We start from the raw sequence: 18486 nt of genomic DNA, 5'->3' as shown, positions 1-18486 counted from the left end.
ATCATTATGATGAGTCAATTTCTGGTGAAATGGTTATGTTGATAACCGCGGGAACTGATTTCTCTGAAGGGCACTGCAGACTCAGAAGGCAGCTTTTCCTCTGAGGAAGTGGGAGGGAGGGTCTTGGATCCAATTGTGGGGTTTCAAGAGCACTTGAACTCTGACTTACTATTCCATCTGACCCTGCTGCCCAGTCACTATTTTGGTAGTGCCAGTTCTGCTCCACAGTTGTACAGATTAATCCTCTGCCACATTTCTTGGTCCTCAACTGTTTTGGGGGCTTCAGATGCGACCAATGGAAGCCCTGGCATCGGGACTCATGCATGCTGGTTGGTCCATATAGTCAACTAAGAAGAGCTTCGTATTCCTCAGCAGTTCATCAGTGGTTGTGTCAGCTGGGTGGGAGGCCAACTATTGGGGCATATGTCATTTTCACCATAAGTTGTTGACTTTGTATTTTGATGCCTTGAACTGGCTACAAGTAGCCCTCAACTTACATTAATTCTTCTAGTGACTGTTCAAAGTTACAATAGCAGCACCGAAAAAATAAATTTATGATCAGTTTTCACACTTACAACCATTACAGCATTCCTATGTTGTGTTTAAAATTCAGGAGGTTGGCAATTGACTCATATTTACAATGGTTGCAATCTCATGTGATCCCCTTTTGTGACCCTCTGATAAGCAAAGTCAATGGGAAAGCCAGATTCACTTAACAACCATGTTACTAACTTAACAACTGCAGTGATTTGCTTACAACTGTCTTGCTTAGCAACAGACATTTTGTGCTCAATTGTGGTTGTAGGTTAAGGACTACCTGTATTTTCTTATTTTGATATTGGCTTTGCTTCTTATTTGTATGTGCTTTTCAATTTTTTTGCATATAACCAGAAAATCTGTTAGGGACTACACAGATATTATAGATAAATAAGTATCTGTTCACCCCTCATTGAGATCCCAATCTAGTTAGGGAAGTCACTCCTGCTTCTGACCGCAACTCCTTTTGAAAAGCAACATGGCCTCCGTGTTCATGAAGAGCGGCCTGCTTGGCTTAGTCCGGTGGCCCAGAAAGTTCAGAACTCCAGATCTCTTTTCTCTAACCACCTAGACCTGGACTGACTAATCTGTCTGTGGATAATTCCAGTCACCATTCTTATGCTGCCTCCCCATTCTGGGCCTGGATTAATTCCCAGAGTGAGATCATGTAGGAAGCAGCCCCTCAGGTTGGGCTCATTCGGAGGAACCCACCTGGAATGGCCCTTCCTATGCCAGAATGTCCCCCAACATTCACTGGGATGTCTACCATATTTTCCTTCTGCTGGAGAGCTCGACCTCCCCTCTTTTGGGCTCAGAGACTTATACGCCCTGCGTTTCCCCCGCTCTTTGGTTAGTTTTCCCTAGGGTCTGGTCAGCTCATCTGACTCCCTAGAGATGATTGCCCCCAAAGTAGGCATATCTTGGCTCCAGAGATGTTTTGTGGGAACAAAGGGAACCCTGTCCTTGCAAAAAGCCCTGGAAAGGCCAAGGCGGCAAAATCTGCTCCCCAGCGTTGTGGGGAAAGTATCTGAGAGTAAATTCCCATCTCCCTGCGCTTCTTCTTTCCAGATTTTGCCAGAAGGTTATGGCTAAGCCTTTGCCGAGTTACCTTGCAGGTGTCCAATTGCAATAGCTTACCTGGATGCAACCTGCTGTATGGCTTTGGGTAATCACAAAGAAAATATAACTCCCAGTGAGGCTCCCTGGTAGTGATGGCATCTTATTCTTCCATCTGTGCTTGGCACAGAACCCCACTGAGTCCTTGATGGGGAATAAACAACTGCCATTGAGACACTTTTTGGAGTGGGAGGGAGAGACAAGGTGTTGGCCCTCCACAATATATATTATCTCTAGATATAATCCTCCTCCCCTGAGATTTACACTCAAATACTCCACAGAGGCTGGGGGCAGATGGTCTCTCTTCAGGAGGGCAGGGATTAATTATTTTCTTCCAAGACAAACAAAAAGCTGCATTTAATTTTCAGAGGCAGAAATTATATGATTGAAATTGGTGTGTGTGTGTGTGTGTGTGTGTGTGTGTGTGTCAGTCTCGTGGATGATAGTGTTCAAATTTTTCCCAATAGTTGGTAGACCAAACAATTGGGGGATGATAATATGCAAGGATACAACCCTGAGCAACTTTCCCATGCAGGGGTCTCTTGTGCTTCATCCCGCCGTGAATTGCAGGTAGTGTAGCAGTTCTGCCATTTCAGGAGAAACACTACCAGGTTAGTTTATTACTTGATGAAGACGATGTCCTCAAGGTGACACAAAAATGGACTAGCATTTCTGAGTCTGTGGCCTTGTCCTAATGTGTGAATGCGCCAATGATTGGCTTTCTCCCTTTGCTTTGCTGCCCCCTACCCCTGATAAAGAGAATACCCACTGGTCATGACACAGGGAGGTGTTGGCAGCCTGTCTGGGCTTCTCTAGGCTGCTTGCCTGCCTCTCTGGCCACACACCCTCGTCCACCAGCAAGCCCCTGGACAGCAGGAGAACTGCAACTGACCAGAGGCAGGCACACACACTTTGGGGGCATGGGAGGAATGGATTGAAAGAGAGAATGGTATGAAGCATTATGCCGCGGTATACAAGAATAAGTGCTATTACTATTGCTATCACACAAGGTCAGCTGGGTACTATTGATTTTAAGAAATGTTAAAGACGGCTTTTATGAACATCTCCCCTCTTGAAGTGTTCCAGAGAAATAAAAAGCTCCTTTGTGCCGTTTTGGAAGTCCCTAATCAAGAAACTGATCCTTTTATAGGCAACCAACACAATTCTTCTCCCTGCTTTTTATAGAACAAATTATGAACCTACACTGACCTCTAGTGGAGCTCTTTGAAGTGCAGCTCTTCCATTGTATACAAGTGGGCCACTCACTCAGTTCTAGAACCCTACCTGTCTTATCAAAAAGACTGCATGCCCCCCTCCCCCATTAAAAAGCACAAATGCTACAAAAGCTGATGCACCTGAGGGAAGATTGTGGCCAGCACATTTACAGAATATTGGGATTTCCTTTAGTTTAGGAATGATGGGAAGAGAAGCAACATTGCAAAGGGGCTTGGGGAGCCAGGCCCCTAGCCCACTTCACAGAGCCTGTATGCTCCTCTTCCACTTAGTCTCACTTGGAGCAGTCAGATGTGCCACATGTGAACAGCGTGGGTGCCCTAGTGGCCGACGATTGATTCATGGCTAGGGAGCATTGGTTTCTTAATGGGTTGTGCTGTGACTGAGAGCCAGGAGAAAGGGGGCTCCCCACATTCAGCACTTTGAAAGAGGCCTGGTCAGGAAACAGAAACCCCAGTAATAACTGGAACTCTGTGGTTGCACAGAATCTTAACATTCTAGGAGAGTTTCTCCCTCCAGCCCTCTTGCTCAAGATAGAGCAAGTTGAGTTTTGGCTGAGAAGACCAGCTGGGTCCCAAAGGCCCACCCTCCCTTTTTCTGTCCTCTCCTGACCACCTCCTTTACTGAAGGTGGATGGGGGGGCACCAAAGCTACAGAAGAAAGCCAATCATTAACATGCTCACAAATCAAGCCTCAGAAACAGGCAAACGGACAGGATAATGACAGGGCAATGGGGACACCATCTTTTATGCAGGTCTATTTTTGTGCCAACTCAAGGATGGCAGAGGAAAGCACCTGGACTCAGTGGTGGAGAAAGACCAAAAGAAAGATATGGCAAGCAAGGTCCTCGCTGAATCACACCCCATGTCTCTTTGTGACTGCCAATGACAACAGCCTGCCCCATTTAGATGGCACCAAAGGCCACAGCAGATTTTGGGGCTCCTATATAATCCCCACAGCTCAGACCTTAGGAGGATGCAAACACTCTTCTGGCCCCGGGCTCTTTGGCCAGTTGCAGCATACAGAATACTGTGCTACAGAATACTACATTCACACATACCCTCCCGAGTCCCGCCTTCTTCGGGCCACTTGCCACCCCTTTCAACTCTTTTCATCCCTGGCAGGAAAGACAGCCTGGTCACCTTCATCCCAGAACTCTGCTGTTGGACCGTTGAAGAGAACCCCCCCCCCCCGCCCGGCCCTCATACACACACGCCGCCGGCCTCTTCTGATTGGCAGCTGTCCCCAGACCAAGCGCATCTAAGGCACGGAAAGCCCCCGCTTCTTCCTGCCCGTCGGCCGGGACCCCAGGTCCAGCTCCCCTAATCAGAGAGCATGCCCCAGTCGGAAAAACGTCGCCGCTGCCGCCCACTTGGGATGGCCACAATGATCAAGCGGAGCCGGTTTTCTCAGCTAAAACTCGACTTGGGAGGCGGCGCTTTATTTCACGGCCAGAGGAGGCGCGGCGGCAGCCAAGTGCGGCTTAGGCTCGTCGCTTCCTCGGACGCGCGCCCGGAGCCGCTTCCCATTCAGATTTCGGAGGAAGATCTCTCGCTCCCGGCAGAGAAGAGGCACCTCCGCCGCGAGTGGTGCTCCAGCCGCCGGCTAGGCCGCCCGCACTCCCCGTCCCTCTCTGAGAAGGAGCCGGAGGCCCGCAGAAAGGTGCGCTGGACAGAGCCGGGCTCACAGTTCGTTCACTTCGCCTGGTCTGGAGAGAGAGGGGCCAGAGAGCAGGCGGAGATCAGGGAAGTCCCCGGGCCCGAGAGGCTTGGCCAACGGGGCCAGGGCTACTCACCGTCGCTGCTGCTTCCCTCCGCAGCGGAACCGCCGACCTGCAACGCAAGAACTTGGTGAAAGCTCGAGCCGCCGGGAGGGGCAGCTGTTGGGGGTTTAGCCTGGCCGCCCGATGTCCTCCCTGCCGCCTGCTCCCGGGAGCTGGAGCCTGACCCTGAGAGCGGGGACGGCGGTTCCCTTTTTCCTCGCAGGAAGAGCGAGCCAGGCGCTCTCGCCCGCTTTCCTGTGTCCCGGGAAAGGTCGCCAGAACCTCCCCCGCGCCCCCTCCCTCCCCGCCGCTTACTGAAGAGGATGGCGAGCCCGATCAGGAAGGCCGCCACGGCGAAGATGAGCCCCCCGTGGCGGATGGTCTCGTAGTCTGCGGAGAGAAGAAGAAGCGCTCGGCAGAGGCTTTGCGGCCCGGGGGCGGGGGAGAGGCGGGGCGGCCCCAGAGTTGACCTCTGGTTGGAGGGGGCAAGGAGCCGGCGCTAAAATTGCACGCGAGCGGCTGCCCTCCTGAAGGCCCCGGCTGGTTACTTCCCAAACAAGCCCTGAATCAAACAGACGGGGAGGGGCGGGGAACTGAGCGGCAAGATGAGGCGAGACTCCTCCGAGGCCTACGGAAGGGGCCAAAACCTCGCTAGTCCTGGGAGAGGGCGGCTCGGAAAGCGAGACGGATGGGGAGGGCGTCTTTTTAAACTTTTTTTTATTGTGTCGCTGTGTGTTGCCCTATTTATTGATCTAGCTGATGTAAACATGGTTTATTGTGTTTTGCTCAAAGGGAAGCGATATAGAAAGGAAAGGAAATCAATATTTTGGGGCGGGACAAGTCTTCGTGGTGCTCGGTCCCCTCTTATTATCCACAGTATGATTCCCCGGTGGCCTTTCGTAGACGGCTTGATATTCACGCACCGTAGTCCGGGCAGCAGAAGCCCGTCTGCCCTTTTTCTGGCGCCCCTGCCAGGGCGGCAGCGGCCAACTCCCTGCACCGCCCCATCCTGGGGTCCGCCCCTCTGCCCCTTCTTACCGTAAGAAAATAGGGCTTTCTCGGTCTCCGGCAAATTTTCTGGCGGGAACGGGAGGAGAGAAAAGAAACCAAATCAGAAGCCGGGCAGTGGCGGGCCTGGGTTTCCGAGGACGAGACGCTGCGACCCGGGCTCGGAGCCTTTCGCATGCGGCATTCGAAACTGGCCGGCCGGCCGGCCGGCCGGCGGAGCGACTGCGAAACTGCCGGCTACGCCGTCAACCCCCCGGAGGAGCCCCAGCCGAGAAAATATGGCAGCCCAGAAATGAAACCGGCCACTCGCGCCTCGTGCTTGCGGCAAGTACAAGGAAAGACCCACTTGCCACATCGGTGGGGGAGAAAGGAAGCGGTCCCATCGCGCCACCCGCTGGTTTTGCCCGCGTCCCTTGGGAGCGCTCCGATCTAGCTGCGGAAAGGACTGGAGAGCAACTGCGCGGGGCAATAAATAGAGGGCCCGCAACCGCCCAAAGCAGCCCCCCCTCCCGCGTCTGATCGAAGACGCCTCTTCTGGGGTTTTTCCATCTCTCCAACGCCCCCTCCTGCGCCTGTGGTCCAGGGCTGGTGGCCCCAGCGATCAGATCCTGGCCCTGCCTTTTGAAGGCAGATCCCATCTCTTTATTCACCCTTGCATTTCTCCAGCTCTGGCCTCCAAGCAGGCTGGCCGGAGTGACTCTCTTCTCTGGCTTTCTGTTGGAGGAAATGGGAGGGGGGCTAATTTCTCTCCAGATGTGAAGAACCTGGACCACCTACCCTTTTCCAGCCTGCCTGGCTCAGATATGGACAGCCAGAGCAGCCGCCCCCCACGCACATTGTAATGGGGAGCACAGAGGACAAACATCTCATTAAACATTAACCAGCTGCCTGTAATGTTTATCCCAGTCACAAGGCAAAACCTGGGGGAGGCTACCCTCCTTTGGAAGGGCTCAGTCTCCTTGAAAACAAGGCACAGGCTGTGGCCTATACCACCCAAGGCTCCCCATTCTGCTCTGCTCCATCTTGCCACTGCTCCCAGGGAGCAGTGGTTGCCCCAGAATTGGCCCCAGGGTTACAGGAGAGGCTCAGCTGCGGTGGAGGCAAATAAGGGGTCCAGTCTGGGTAGGAGAAGCCGACCTCCAGTCACTCCTGGATGAGCAGGTGGCTCAATCCTGGTCTTTGGACACAGGTTCTTCTGCCTGCATTGAGGCTGATCTGCATCTCACAGGATGGGGGTGAAGCCCACCTTCTTTTGGGGAGCTTCCCCCCTCCCCATGGTGTCACATTGCAGCAGTCTGCATCCAGACTGGAAATAGCTGTGGTCTCTCTGTCAATGAAGCATCTGGGGTACCCCAAAGCCAAACAGCTGGAGCTGCCTCCCATCCCAGAAGCCAAAGCATTCTCCCTCTCCCTCCCTCTCTCACATAGAGAGTGAGGCAGTCAGAGGGGAGGACCGGCCACTGCACTGTCCTTGGACCTTTCCTCTTGGTTGGCCCTTACTGGGGGACCCCATGGAGCAAGGTCCTGGGCAAGACCCCCATTCCAATGGAAGGCTTTCTGGCACAGGCTCCAGGCTTTAAATATTTGCTGTAGCATGCAGAAAGGCTTAAAACAATCAGCTGTAAACTTGTTGGGTCCAGGTGCAGATATCCTTCCAAACAGTCTTTCCCTAGCAACCACGTCATGTGGTTTTTGAAGTTCTCCAACATGTTTATTTTTCCACCAGTTGTGATCCCCTAGATCATCTGCAATAATCCATCTAAATCTTTCAGGTGCCAGCAAATGCTTTTTGATGTCCGGCTGCTGCTCTGACATTACAGGGAAACCCCTAAAGGAGACTAAAGCAACATGCACCCCAGGAAGCCAAGTTGAAGGATTTCCCCAAGGTCAACCAGAAACGCTCTCTGGCCATCAACCCATTCAGGGGAAGAACCTCCTTGGGGCCCTTCATTGGGTGCCCACCTGACCTTCCAATGGTGGAGATTCCACTCGAAGCCCACACTCCTGGGAAGGTGCATTTGCCACCTCCTCCCCAGCCTTCTTTTCAGCGCACAATCTGAGTCACAGACAGGAAATCTCCACCCACCCACCACACTTGGTATTTTGTCCAGGTTCTGTGGGATTGTGTTCTCCGATGACAACCCATCCCAGCAGCCCCCCTCCCAGCAGCCCCCCTCCCCCAAAGGCCACACAACCTAAGTTGGCCAGATATAAACAGCTGCTGCTGTTTTTGTGACTGGCAAGTGGGGCTGCCCCCTACTCACAAATCTCACTATTGGTTCAGCCTTTCTTGATAAGAAGAGCAATCAGGTGGGTGGATGGGTGGGTGGGTAGGTAGGTAGGTAGATAGATGGATGGATGGTGGGAGGGAGGGTGGGGGAGAGAGAGAAAGAGAAAACCAGTACATTTTTCCTTTGCAAACAGGGAAAGGGCAGGGGCTGAAGGGACCACGGGCAATGGAAGTGCAGGAGACCCCACTCCTCCTTATTCACAGAGCCCTCCTAAGGAGCCCTCATTGCATTGCAGGAGAACACCGAGGCACTGAAATAGAAACAATATTTTATTTGATGCTTCTCTTGAGTTGAGATACAGCACAAACATGTGGGAGTCCTTTATCATAGCCACACAGTAGGAGAACCTACACCAAGTGAACACACAACCATGGCTTGGGTTTTGGAGATACATTTGTACACAGATGTTTTCAATGGTTGTTGCCTACTGCACACTACAGAGACAATAGAGTCACATGGCAATACAGAAGGTATGGCAACCACAGCAAAGACAAGACTGGAGAGGGGGAGGAAGGCTTGGCTCCTCTTCTGCTCTCCTCATCTGGTGGCATCTGGCCAGGTGGCTGCATGAGATGAGAAGTAGCCAGGGGAGCCTTTTGCCTTGGGGGGGGGGGTTCTAGGGCTGGGGAAAGGGGCATTAAGGTTAGGCCAAACCCACTTCTTAAACTCGTCTGGAAGAGCCTCAGCTCCTCACTGGGCTTCCAATGGAAACCATCTTGGAACTGAATTTCTCATTCTTTCCTGTGCTGAATTCTCTTGCCAATTCTGCCAAGCACTTAGAAGAAGAACACAAGGGGCACCCAAAATCCTACAGGACATTGTGTTGCAACATACAGGGGTGTGAACTTGGCGGAACTAATGCCCTATCCAAAACAAGTCAATGGTAACGAGAATCACCTCACCCCACCCCACAAAGGCCTCGCAAAAAAGTGAATACCTGCCCCCCCACCCCTCTGCCAGCAGATCTCCAGCCCAGGAAAAAGGGACCCCGCCAGACTGCCCTCTTAGCCTCCTGGGGAGCCAAGTGAAGACTTCTGAGAAGGGCCCCTCGCATTCCAGTTCCTTTCCTGGCCCTGTGGCCGGCTGGCGGCAGAGACACTGGACACGGCCCATTGTGGCCCTGCTGAGAAGCAGCTTCTGAAGGGACCCAGGCTCCACCTGGTCAGGAGAAGGGCCAGAGGGTGAGTGGAGGGAGGCCGCTGCTGCCAAGGCTGAACACCACCAAGGGGCCGGACTCCCTTTCCTCAGTCCAGTCCCTTCCCACAGGCACGGTCCTCCTGTTTCAGCTGTGCGGGAGGGGGAGGGGGGCAGCCACAGCCTTTGTGCATATCAAGGCAGAAGCGGCCAGGTCTTCACCTGGGAGGGTCAGAATATCAAGCAAGCATGGGGAGAAGGAGAGAGGGTCAGAGAGGGGATTGTTTCACAAGGACGACATCAAGGCCACAACCATAGTAATGACAGGTGAACGTTATGCAATCAGACAAGGATTTGGTGGGGAATACTTAAGCAGAGGGCTGATTTTTCAGGGCACAGGCCAACATGGACACCAAAATGTCAACATTCCCTTAGAGGACCAGGGGGCATCACCTCCATGTCCCTTCATCATCTGGTCTGCATTTGGAATGGACTTGTCCAGTGTCAGCTCTGCTTTGCTGAAGAAGAAGAAAAAGAGACAGTGGCAAAACAGAAAGAACCCCTGCAACAAGGGAAGATACATTTGATTTAAGACCACATTTAAAGCCCTATTTCACAAAGACTTGCCAACTGCAGCCGCTCTTGAGAGAAAGCAAATGTCACTTTTCATGTCAATTTCAACAAAGGTTCTGGCTTCTTTGCCTTTGTCCACCCAGGATTTCTCAGTCAGCTGCTCCTCTCTCCTTCCCAGGACAGCCCCTGAATTCTCAGTTTGGCAAGATTTGCTCCATTTCTGTCATTCAACAGCCCCCCCACACACACATACATACCCTCTCCCCTTTCTGAAAACTCACCTGCACGCCTTCCTTTCAGTTCTCTGCTTTTTCCGGTGCTGCTGGTGCGGCTGCAAAAAAAACACCTTTGATGTTTTTCTCTCCCATGGACCCAGTTCCCATGGCCCATACAGGAGGGCCACTCTGATGGGCCTGGTCCCCCCCTTCCCAGACACAGGAAAAGGGAAGCTCCCTCGAGGAGGCCAGACCGCCCTCTGTGCAAACGCAGCACATTTTGCAGGCTCCTCTCCTGCTCCAGCAAGCGGCACTGAGGGAAGGTGGAAGACTGAATGAGCCCCGCAAACCCTTTGCCCCCTTCTGGGGCCAGAAACCCGCCCCCTGAATGGGGGCCTGGCCTGGCCAAAGCCTTACCATTTGAAGCCATCAGGTTCTCAGCCTGCACCTCCTCATCGCCAGGAGCCCTGTGGAGCAAAAGCAGACAGGAGGCGTCACCCCCTTCCCACTCCCCAGGGGGGCAATGAGGAGAAGGACAACCAGGAAGCAAAGCCGCCTCACCCACCTGGCCTTTGAGTTGAAGCTGCACCTGCATCGCCTGCCTGGGGGAAAAGATACGGCAAAGTGAGGTTTTGTGTACAAACCACTGGCCTCCCTCTTCCATTGGGCAAGCCTGGCATGAGCACCTCTTGAGCAAAGCCAACCTGGGCAGCTCCAGCCCAAGGGACGTAGTTGTTAGCTGCTTCCCGTTTTCATCCCTTTCTTCTTTGGTGTGGACAGAAGGGGTGAGGAAAACTCTGTATCGCCTGGGCCCCCTCTCCTACCACAGCCACACCTTGGCCACAGTACCCTAGAGAGGCAGGCCATCACCACGTGGCTTCCTTTCCTGCACCAGGGAGGCGGGGCTCTTGGTAAATGGCATTCCTATCCTTAATCTGGAGTTCACTTACTCAGAATGAGCAGGATCCCAAGCGTGAAGAAAACCACGGCAAAGGTCAGGCCACCAATCCGCAGGGTCTGGTAGTCTAGGGGTGGGGGTGGGGGTGGGGAAGACCAAAGGGAAGGGAAGTTGCAGCAAAGCTCAGAAATATTGGAGAGGGTCAAATAAGGGTGTTTGTGTCTCACCATAGTTGAAGGGATCCTTTTCTTTCTCTTGCTCAGTCGCTGGAAAGAGAAAACAAAACATCCGTAACGTGGCAGTTCTGTGGGCAGAGCAAGAAGGGAGCCAGGTCCTCCTCTTCCCTCTCCTCCTCTTCCTTCTCTGCATGTGCCAACAAACGCAGCTAGAGAGGACCGAATCCTGGACCTCAACTTCTGTCCTGACTTCACAGTGCATGCAAGGAAACCACCCAAATCTATTCCTCCCCAGCAGTTGCCACAAGAGTAGGCTGAGGCACAGATCCTGATGAGACACACAAACACCCTCAAGCTCTACATACCTTCTGCCAAGATCACCGGAACCAGGAAAGAGCAGAGAAAGAGCAGGATGCCTCCCATCATGGCTGTGCTGCAGGAGACAGAAAGAGAGCCCATCAGGCAGCTCGGGGGCCTGTTTCCTGGGGACCCGGGGAGGGGGGAGAGAAGCCTAGTCAGGGGTCCTGGGCTCAGAATATCAGAGGGGCTTTCCAAAACTACCTCTCAACCCAGGCTGCACTTTGCATGTGGGGACCGTGTTTTCAGATCACCTGCAGCTTGCAGAACTGTGATTTCCTGTCCGCGCAGCTCACTTCTGAGCAATCTTCTCTTGCTAAGAAACCAGCCTGGCTGGATCCTGACAAGACTGACTGGCTTGAAGCTCAGGCGAGCCTCTTTGGCAGAGAATGCCAAAGGGAGAGCCCCCAGCTTTCATCTCCTGCCCTTCATGTGGGCCACCATGTCATCTCCCCCACCAGCCACCTCTCCTCACTTGGCCTCAACCTACAGACGTCTCCTGGCTCAGCAAGGCAGGGAGCCCAACCTGAGTGCCCCCCCCAAGAGATTCCTACACGCAGACCCCCACCCAAGTTGTCTCTCAGCTCAGCAAGCAGCAGCTCCTCCAACTGCCTGCCTACCTGCCTCTGGATCCCCAACCAAAACATAGGGCACAGCTCAGCACAGCAGCCGCTGCAATACCACCGAGGAAAGGCGAGCACAAGACCTCCGGGTGCTGCAGCAAGGCCTTCCCAAAGAGCACCCGGCCCCAAGGCAATTGCTGTCAAACCCCCCCCCCCCCCCCACACACACACACACACAGACTGCTTGAAAAGCCTGTGGCTGCTTGTGTCCTTGGCCTCCAAACAGCGTCCTCTGTGCAATGGGCCTGAACAGGCAGTAGCTCTCGGGCACATTCCATAGGTGGTTATGGGGAACCCAGCAACAACCTTCAATTGCCTCCATTCTTCATCTGACCCACCTTCCCTATTGCCAGGCCCCTACAGCACAAGGGTCAGCAGGCAAGGCGATATTTTGCCTATATCAATAAAGGAGAATATTTGCCGCTCAGGGTTGAAATGGTTCAGGCCCTCTCTGAGCTCAGCTGTTTCCTCGCAGATGTTTCATTACTCAAACTAGGTAACATCATCGGTGCTAGTAAGGAGGGGTATTTGCTTTCAGTTTATGTTCCAGTGCAGAGGTGCCAAACTCGTGTCATCACGGAAGCATTACGTGACTTTCCCCCCCCTTTCCTAAACCAGGAGGGGCGGGGCCAGCACGTGACTCATCCAGCCTGTGGGCCGCAAGTTTCACCCCCCTGTTCTAGTGGCTTATTCTGGTCAGTGTTAGTGGGAAAAGTCTTAGGAGATTGTTTGGCTGGGCTGTTTATTGTTGGCTTGTTTGATAGTTTCTTGATTGGGGTATTGCTTACTTAATTGTTGGTCTGATGTTAATCTTGGAATTAATCCATGCTCATCTGGATATTGATTGCTGGCGGAGAGGCTCTTCCAAAATGACACAAAGGAGTGGGTGAATGTTTGATTGCTCTGGAACATTCCATCAGAGGAGATGTTAATAAAAGTAGTCTTTAAAATTCATTAAAATCAATAATACCTGACCTTTGGTGATAACAAAAGCAACAGAACTTAAGACTTGTACACCACCCCAGAGTAGTCTACAGCACTCTCTGGGTGGTTTGCAGAGTCAGCCTATTTGCCCCCAACAGTCTGGATCCCCATTTTACAGACCTTGGAAGGATGGAAAGCTGAGCCCATTTTGTGCCCTACCAAGATTGAACTCCAGGCTATGGGCAGAGTTTGCCTGCAATACTGCACATCTAACCACGATGCGCCCAAGGCTGCATCCTTCCAGGCTGCTGCTTTTCTTCTTCTTCCAGAAACCTTGGAGGAATCATAGCTGGAGATCCCCTGGGCAGCTCATGTTGGAAGCTAAGGAGGAAGCTGAAAGCTCTGCATTATTGCAGAGTTTCTAGCAGAAAACAGGGAATGCTTCTTTAAAACATGACTGTTTTAAAGCTAAAATTTTCAGAGGATGTTCTTATTTATTTCTTATTTGTTTGTCAGATTTCGGTACAACCCATCTTACTTTCAATTTTTTTTTAACACAATACATAATTAAACTTTGGAATTTGCTATCATGAGGATCAGTCCTTGGATCAGTGGGTATTGGCCTAGAGTGGCGTTTCTCAACCCCAGCAGCTTTCAACTCCTGGCTGGGGAATTCCTGGCGCTGAAGTCCATCCGTCTTAAAATTTCCCTATGTGGAGAAAAACTGGCCTATGTGATTTGCCTGAGGGCTGCCGAGCTTCCGGGGAGCGCTGGTTGATGGACTCCATGGGCCAGATGGCCAATACAGGAAAGTGCGACTTCTGTTCCGATGTTCATCTCAGCCTCCAAACGGCCCCCAGCAAGTATGAACTGCTCAGCTGCAACAAAATATTTGCGGGGCCCTTTACGATAATCCTTGAGGACCCCCAGAAGTGAACACACCTTCAGCGACATCTTATTACAGGTAGCCCTCGCTTAAAAACCCTGGTGGGACCAGAAACTTTTAATGCTAAGCAAAGAGGTGGCTATGTGGGAAGTCAATGGCTGGGCCAGTGCTTTCTGACATAAAAATGGCAATATTAGTCAGTTTCATGCCTTCTGCTTTTGTTTGCCTCCTACCCTGCTCCCCTCCCCCTTTGGAGTGCTGGAATGCCCGATTACTCTCTAGTACACATCAAAAGTCATGCAATGTGCTGGCAGCCCATTCCTCTCTTGCAGACCCTTCCTTGGTCTCTTCCGCAAGGGGAGAGAAACACAGTTTGGGTACTGGATGTAACACAAATTATGAGACTGAGGGATGCTGTGAAGGTCATAAATGGTTGTAAATTGGGCATAAATTTGTTTTTTCAGCACAACTGTCAAGTTGCCAAGTGCATGGTCTGTAAACAAGGACTACCTGTCATAGATAAGGAGGTTTTGATTACACAAACAATACTCAAAACAGAGTTCTGTGTCGCCTCCTTATTGAACACCAAGCCAACCTTCATGGTTTTTGCTGGAAAAAGTATGCAAAACCCTAAGATAATCCATACTCTGTTATGGGGGTAAATTGGGTTAGTGATCCTGCTCGATAAGTCGGGTGTGAGTCTGAGGGCTTCTCTCCTATAAAAACCCCTGATTGCCACCATCAGTCCACTTTTTTAGCCACCCCTGCCCCCATTGAGAGCATTCTGGTCTAAGGGCTAAGGCACTAGGCTGGCATACAAGGGACTGAGTTCTAGTCCGGCCTTCATCATGAAAGCCAGCTAGGTGACTTTGGGCGAATCACTCTCTCAGTCCAACTCACCTCACAGGCAGTTCTGGTGGGAAAAATAGAAGGTATGTTGGATAAGTTCGTCATCTTGAGTTATTTGTAAAAATATTTGAACAAATAAAATCAGGATACAAATTAATGAATTAATTAATTTCCCCTCCCATGTTGTAAAAGTCAGCAAAATACCTTACATACTGATCATTCAGGCACCAAAATCCACACCAGCAGTTCCCCATTTTAACTGATTGACACAATGGATAGCGAGGCCACAAGGAAAGGCCTCATCCAGATAACTTTCTCCCCCCAGAGCGCAAAGTGATCACGGCCTAGAACAGTGATGGTTAACCTTTTCGGCACCAAGCGCTGGAACAGGAACGTGTATGTGTGTGTGCCTGTGCCTGTGCTAGTATACATGTGTGCAGCACAGCACGAAACCCGGAAGAGAGCAGCTGGCCAGCTGCACTTCCCGGTTCCGTTGCACGCATGCACACGTGGCCAGCTGCTCTCTTCTGGGTTCCGTCGTGCACATGCACGAAGACTAGCTGGCTGGTGCACATGCACGTGACGGAACCCGGAAGTGCAGCTGGCAACGGTAGGTGTGCCCACAGAGAGCTCTGCGTGCCACCTCTGGCATGTGTGACACAGGTTCGCCATCATGGGCCTAGAATAAGTTTTCACCTTGAGAAGCAACCAAGGGCCACCAGCTCAAGACCAAAGCAAAAGGCCATCTGCTGCTTTGTTAACCTTGATTGGCTTAAGCAAGCCAGTGGACTGGGATCTTTCAACATACTGAACCACGGGAGCTGAAGAAGCTAGGATCAGTCGTGCTCTGGGAACCTGGCACAGCACTGTAACCCAGATGGATGCAGCTGACTCCCTCTGGATCGGGATCATCACTGGGCCAAAAAGTAGAGTCAGGCAGAGAAATGCCTGTTTGGGAAACAGGGGCAGACCCAGAAAGGTGGCTTCCCAGCCTGCCCCTGACCAGACAGCCCTCTTAAGCCACTGCACAACACCACCACAAGGCAGAATAAAAATCTGTCCTGCAGTTGGCATTAACTACGGCACCCATGCAGCTATTCCAAAACCAGGAGATTGATCAACCTGGTGGAGGCATAGGCACCCTTTTCCCCAAAAGAGCCGCCCTCCCAAGAGTGGGGCCTGTTCGTTTGTCTGGCAGGCAGTGCTGCAGAGGTCAGCAGGTAGAAGGAGACCACCTCCCTGCACCGGAGCTTCATGAAGGGACGGCACTGCCAGGTTCTGACCACAAGCCTTCCCTCCCCTTCCTTTGGCCAAGAGGGGTCTGAATCACACTGTGCTTTCAAAAATTGTGGCAGCTGGTGGGCTGCGAGGCCCCTGGGCACAGATACAGAGTGCCATTCACGTCTGAAGCAAGTGCATCCCTCACCCCTAAGTGCCTCTCTGGGCATTATTCCAGCACAGAAGGGAGAGTCTGGGAAATCTCACTGAGCTGCCCCACAGCCGTTCCTCTGGGTGAAGAGCAAAGGAGTCTCAGAGGAAGCCAGGATCTCACCCATTCATTCTCTTAAGGATGCCAAAGACCAGGCTGTAGAAGCTAGGATCAACAACCCCCCCCCCCCCGTAGATGTTTGCAAGCCCACCTGCAAAGGTGGAAGTGAGAGAGTTCTGGGCCGGCCAGAGCGGCGCGACCTTGACAGCTTCTACCCCACCCTCCAGGCGCCCTCGACCTGCCCTTCATTCGCTTTCATTCCGGAGCCAGACGAAAAAATCCCGCCCGTTTCTGATTAGGCATCCAAGCCAATGGCCTGGTGGGCGAACCGCGCCAGCTGCTTCCCAGCTGTTTGGAGGGGAAGGGGGGTGGGGGACGGTGTTTCTGTTCAAAACAGAGAAGAGAGAAGGAGACCTAAAAGCCCGCCGCAGCCAGCCTGCCACCCGCCGCACCCCAGAATGGGCAACATTGCGCCTGCGCATCGCTGGGAAGGGGCTGCGCGAGATGTTTTGCGCGTGAAGGCGGCGGCGGCTCGGACCCGCCACTCCGTGCCCGCCCCGCCCCCGATCGCAGGGCCCGTAAACAAAGGGCGCCCCGCCCGCCACACAGCCGCCGCCCCTCGCAGCCTTTTGGGCCGAAAGCGGACGAGCCGCCTGCGGGAGTCCTGGCGCAGGGGCCGAGAGCAGGCGTCTCCCCAGGGCCGAACCGCGCGATTCCGAGGGGCGGGCGGGAGTTTGTCGCGGGGAAGAGCGCGCGCTTCTCCGCTGAGCACGTCGCGACCGGCGAGGCGTCCTCGCGGTCCACGGCGGGAGAAGAGCGGTAACCAGGCAACTTAGCGCCGCGCCAGCTCGCGGTTGACCCGACAACCGGAAAGCCAATTGCCAGCCTGGGCGGGAGGCCGTGCCAGACAGACCCACGCGCGCCGCTTCCCCGATGAACGCGGAGGTCGCAAGACGCCGGACGGGCGGCTGGAGAGGGGGGCGGGGACCGCCGTCAGCAAGCCAGAAGGGCGGGGTGCGGAACAACAGCGTCCCCCCCCCCGAGAAAAAGCCGCCCGCCCGCCCGCCCGGTCCACCGCTCCTCGCCGCCCGGCTGTGTTCGACAAGCGGACCGGCGGCAGCCTGCTCGTGCCCAGAAGCCGCTCTCGCCTTGCAGAGCGACTCTCCGGAGCCCGTAGCCCCGTTGCTTCAGGCAACTGAAGCCACCTGCTGCGCCCTCGGAAGAAAGGCGCTCGGATGCAGGAAACGGAAGGCCCCCGCCGCCCAGAAGGGCCGAGCGCCCGCATCCCAGGGCCGCCTCGGACACCCAGCCACGGAGCCTTCGACAAGCCGAGCGTAGGAAAGGGCGAGGCCGTCGGTGCCGGCCGTTCGGCTGCTCTCGTCTCGCCTCCTACCTTCCCCTCGGGGAGCTTCCCGGGCAGACGGCGTCCGCAGAGGGAAAGGCTGGCGTCTCCTGCCTCCCGGCTGTGGTTCGGCTTAAGCCCGCGTCCCCTCGCAGCTGACGAGGGCTGGGCGTGCCAGGGGCTCGGGCATGGCCGCTCTCGGCTGGGAGCAAGGCAGGCGCTAGGTGAAAGCGGAGACCCGAGCGCGCGCACGGAGGAAAGGCGGGCGCCTGATGGCTGCGCTCGACGTGCCCGGGCTGGGTCGGGGGTCTCTCCCCTCCCTCCGCATGTGATGTCGGCACGGGTGGTCGCGCTGGGAGCCCCCTCGCCCAGACCTGAGCCGAGGCTCTCGAGCAAGGTCCGGTGCCACAGCCAAGGTGGAAGGACTGAGGGGGGGGGGGGGCATATCCTTCCCTGTCTGCTCTTCGCTGGGAACTGTTAGGATGCGCAGGTCCCTGCCATTGCGACTGGGGCCTTTCCTGCAGCGGGGAGGGGGCAGCAGCAAGGGAGGCAGATTTATACCTAGAGAGAAAGTTGGATTTTTGAGTCCACCTGTTGCCAGCTGTGCTAAATGACAGTAGAGAGGCCTGAGCTAGGCCCCCTGCAGGCTCCAGCGCCTGGGCTGGGAAGTTTGTCTTCCCTCGGAATCTCCAGGAGCCAAAAAAGAGCGACCTTCAGCTCTGACAGGTTAGTGTTGGAGGTTAATTCATCTAGGTGCTACTGAGCCAACCATGCAGGTGAAACATACTATAGCTTCCAGGTGGCTCCTGAACCCACCCGACACCTGGATGATCCCACTGGCACCTGGAACAGAGATCTGGCATTGGCCTTGCCCACAGCATCCCTGTCCTGTGGGTACAACACTGCTCATATCTCCCCAGGCAGCCCTGTCTGTAGAGACGCGGGGGGGGGGGGGGCAGCATTCCCTTCATTAAAGCGGTTGCATTCCAGAGTTTCATGCTTTGTCACTTCCTGATTTGTGGAGATGATTAAATGTGTGTTTACAGGAATTGGAAGAACAAGCCCAGCATTTC

The 18486-nt window shown here is 53.9% G+C and overlaps 2 protein-coding genes across 8 annotated transcripts; both read right to left on the bottom strand.

Moving 5' to 3' along the window:
• Positions 1 to 4290: 4290 nt before the first annotated feature.
• LOC309396350 (uncharacterized protein) lies at positions 4291 to 6473 on the bottom strand. 4 transcript variants are annotated; one of them, XM_081961415.1, is made up of 5 exons: positions 6003 to 6469; positions 5687 to 5725; positions 4964 to 5210; positions 4682 to 4718; positions 4291 to 4594 (listed from the first exon to the last, which is right to left on the bottom strand). In XM_081961415.1, the coding sequence occupies exons 1-5, from the start codon at positions 6292 to 6294 to the stop codon at positions 4370 to 4372; spliced, it is 840 nt and encodes a 279-aa protein (XP_081817541.1). In that variant the 5' UTR covers positions 6295 to 6469; the 3' UTR covers positions 4291 to 4369. The 4 variants fall into 4 exon arrangements, with proteins under 4 accessions (XP_081817541.1, XP_081817543.1, XP_081817544.1 ...); XM_081961417.1 differs by having other exon boundaries at positions 4682 to 4834; positions 4964 to 5038; positions 6003 to 6466; XM_081961418.1 differs by having other exon boundaries at positions 4964 to 5038; positions 6003 to 6459.
• A 1725-nt stretch (positions 6474 to 8198) lies between these two features.
• FXYD6 (FXYD domain containing ion transport regulator 6) lies at positions 8199 to 17458 on the bottom strand. 4 transcript variants are annotated; one of them, XM_081960682.1, is made up of 8 exons: positions 16223 to 16513; positions 11309 to 11376; positions 10995 to 11033; positions 10820 to 10894; positions 10435 to 10471; positions 10287 to 10336; positions 9936 to 9985; positions 8199 to 9643 (listed from the first exon to the last, which is right to left on the bottom strand). In XM_081960682.1, the coding sequence occupies exons 1-7, from the start codon at positions 16318 to 16320 to the stop codon at positions 9951 to 9953; spliced, it is 402 nt and encodes a 133-aa protein (XP_081816808.1). In that variant the 5' UTR covers positions 16321 to 16513; the 3' UTR covers positions 8199 to 9643; positions 9936 to 9950. The 4 variants fall into 4 exon arrangements, with proteins under 4 accessions (XP_081816808.1, XP_081816807.1, XP_081816810.1 ...); XM_081960681.1 differs by having other exon boundaries at positions 8199 to 9599; positions 16223 to 16486; XM_081960684.1 differs by lacking the exon at positions 16223 to 16513 and adding an exon at positions 12262 to 15137 and having other exon boundaries at positions 8199 to 9599.
• Between the last annotated feature and the right edge of the window lie 1028 nt (positions 17459 to 18486).

The sequence above is a fragment of the Natrix helvetica genome (genome assembly GCF_964273705.1).
Source record: "Natrix helvetica genome assembly, chromosome: 8".
Lineage (NCBI taxonomy): Eukaryota > Metazoa > Chordata > Lepidosauria > Squamata > Natricidae > Natrix > Natrix helvetica.
Note: the sequence above shows the minus strand (reverse complement) of the source record. Positions and strands in the feature narration are given on the sequence as shown.

What these genes read in the sequence shown, in the direction of transcription:
- LOC309396350 (XM_081961415.1), bottom strand. Translation starts at nt 6,294, where the DNA reads ATGGGATCTGCCTTCAAAAGGCAGGGCCAGGATCTGATCGCTGGGGCC. An exon ending in CGGGCTCGCCATCCTCTTCA is followed by an intron (nt 4,719 to 4,963) that starts GTAAGCGGCGGG and finishes CTTGCGTTGCAG; the next exon opens with GTCGGCGGTTCCGCTGCGGA. An exon ending in GGAGGGAAGCAGCAGCGACG is followed by an intron (nt 4,595 to 4,681) that starts GTGAGTAGCCCT and finishes CTCTCTCTCCAG; the next exon opens with ACCAGGCGAAGTGAACGAAC.
- FXYD6 (XM_081960682.1), bottom strand. Translation starts at nt 16,320, where the DNA reads ATGAAGGGCAGGTCGAGGGCGCCTGGAGGGTGGGGTAGAAGCTGTCAA. An exon ending in TGGGATCCTGCTCATTCTGA is followed by an intron (nt 10,472 to 10,819) that starts GTAAGTGAACTC and finishes CTTTTCCCCCAG; the next exon opens with GCAGGCGATGCAGGTGCAGC. An exon ending in AGCTTCAACTCAAAGGCCAG is followed by an intron (nt 10,337 to 10,434) that starts GTGGGTGAGGCG and finishes TTTGCTCCACAG; the next exon opens with GGCTCCTGGCGATGAGGAGG.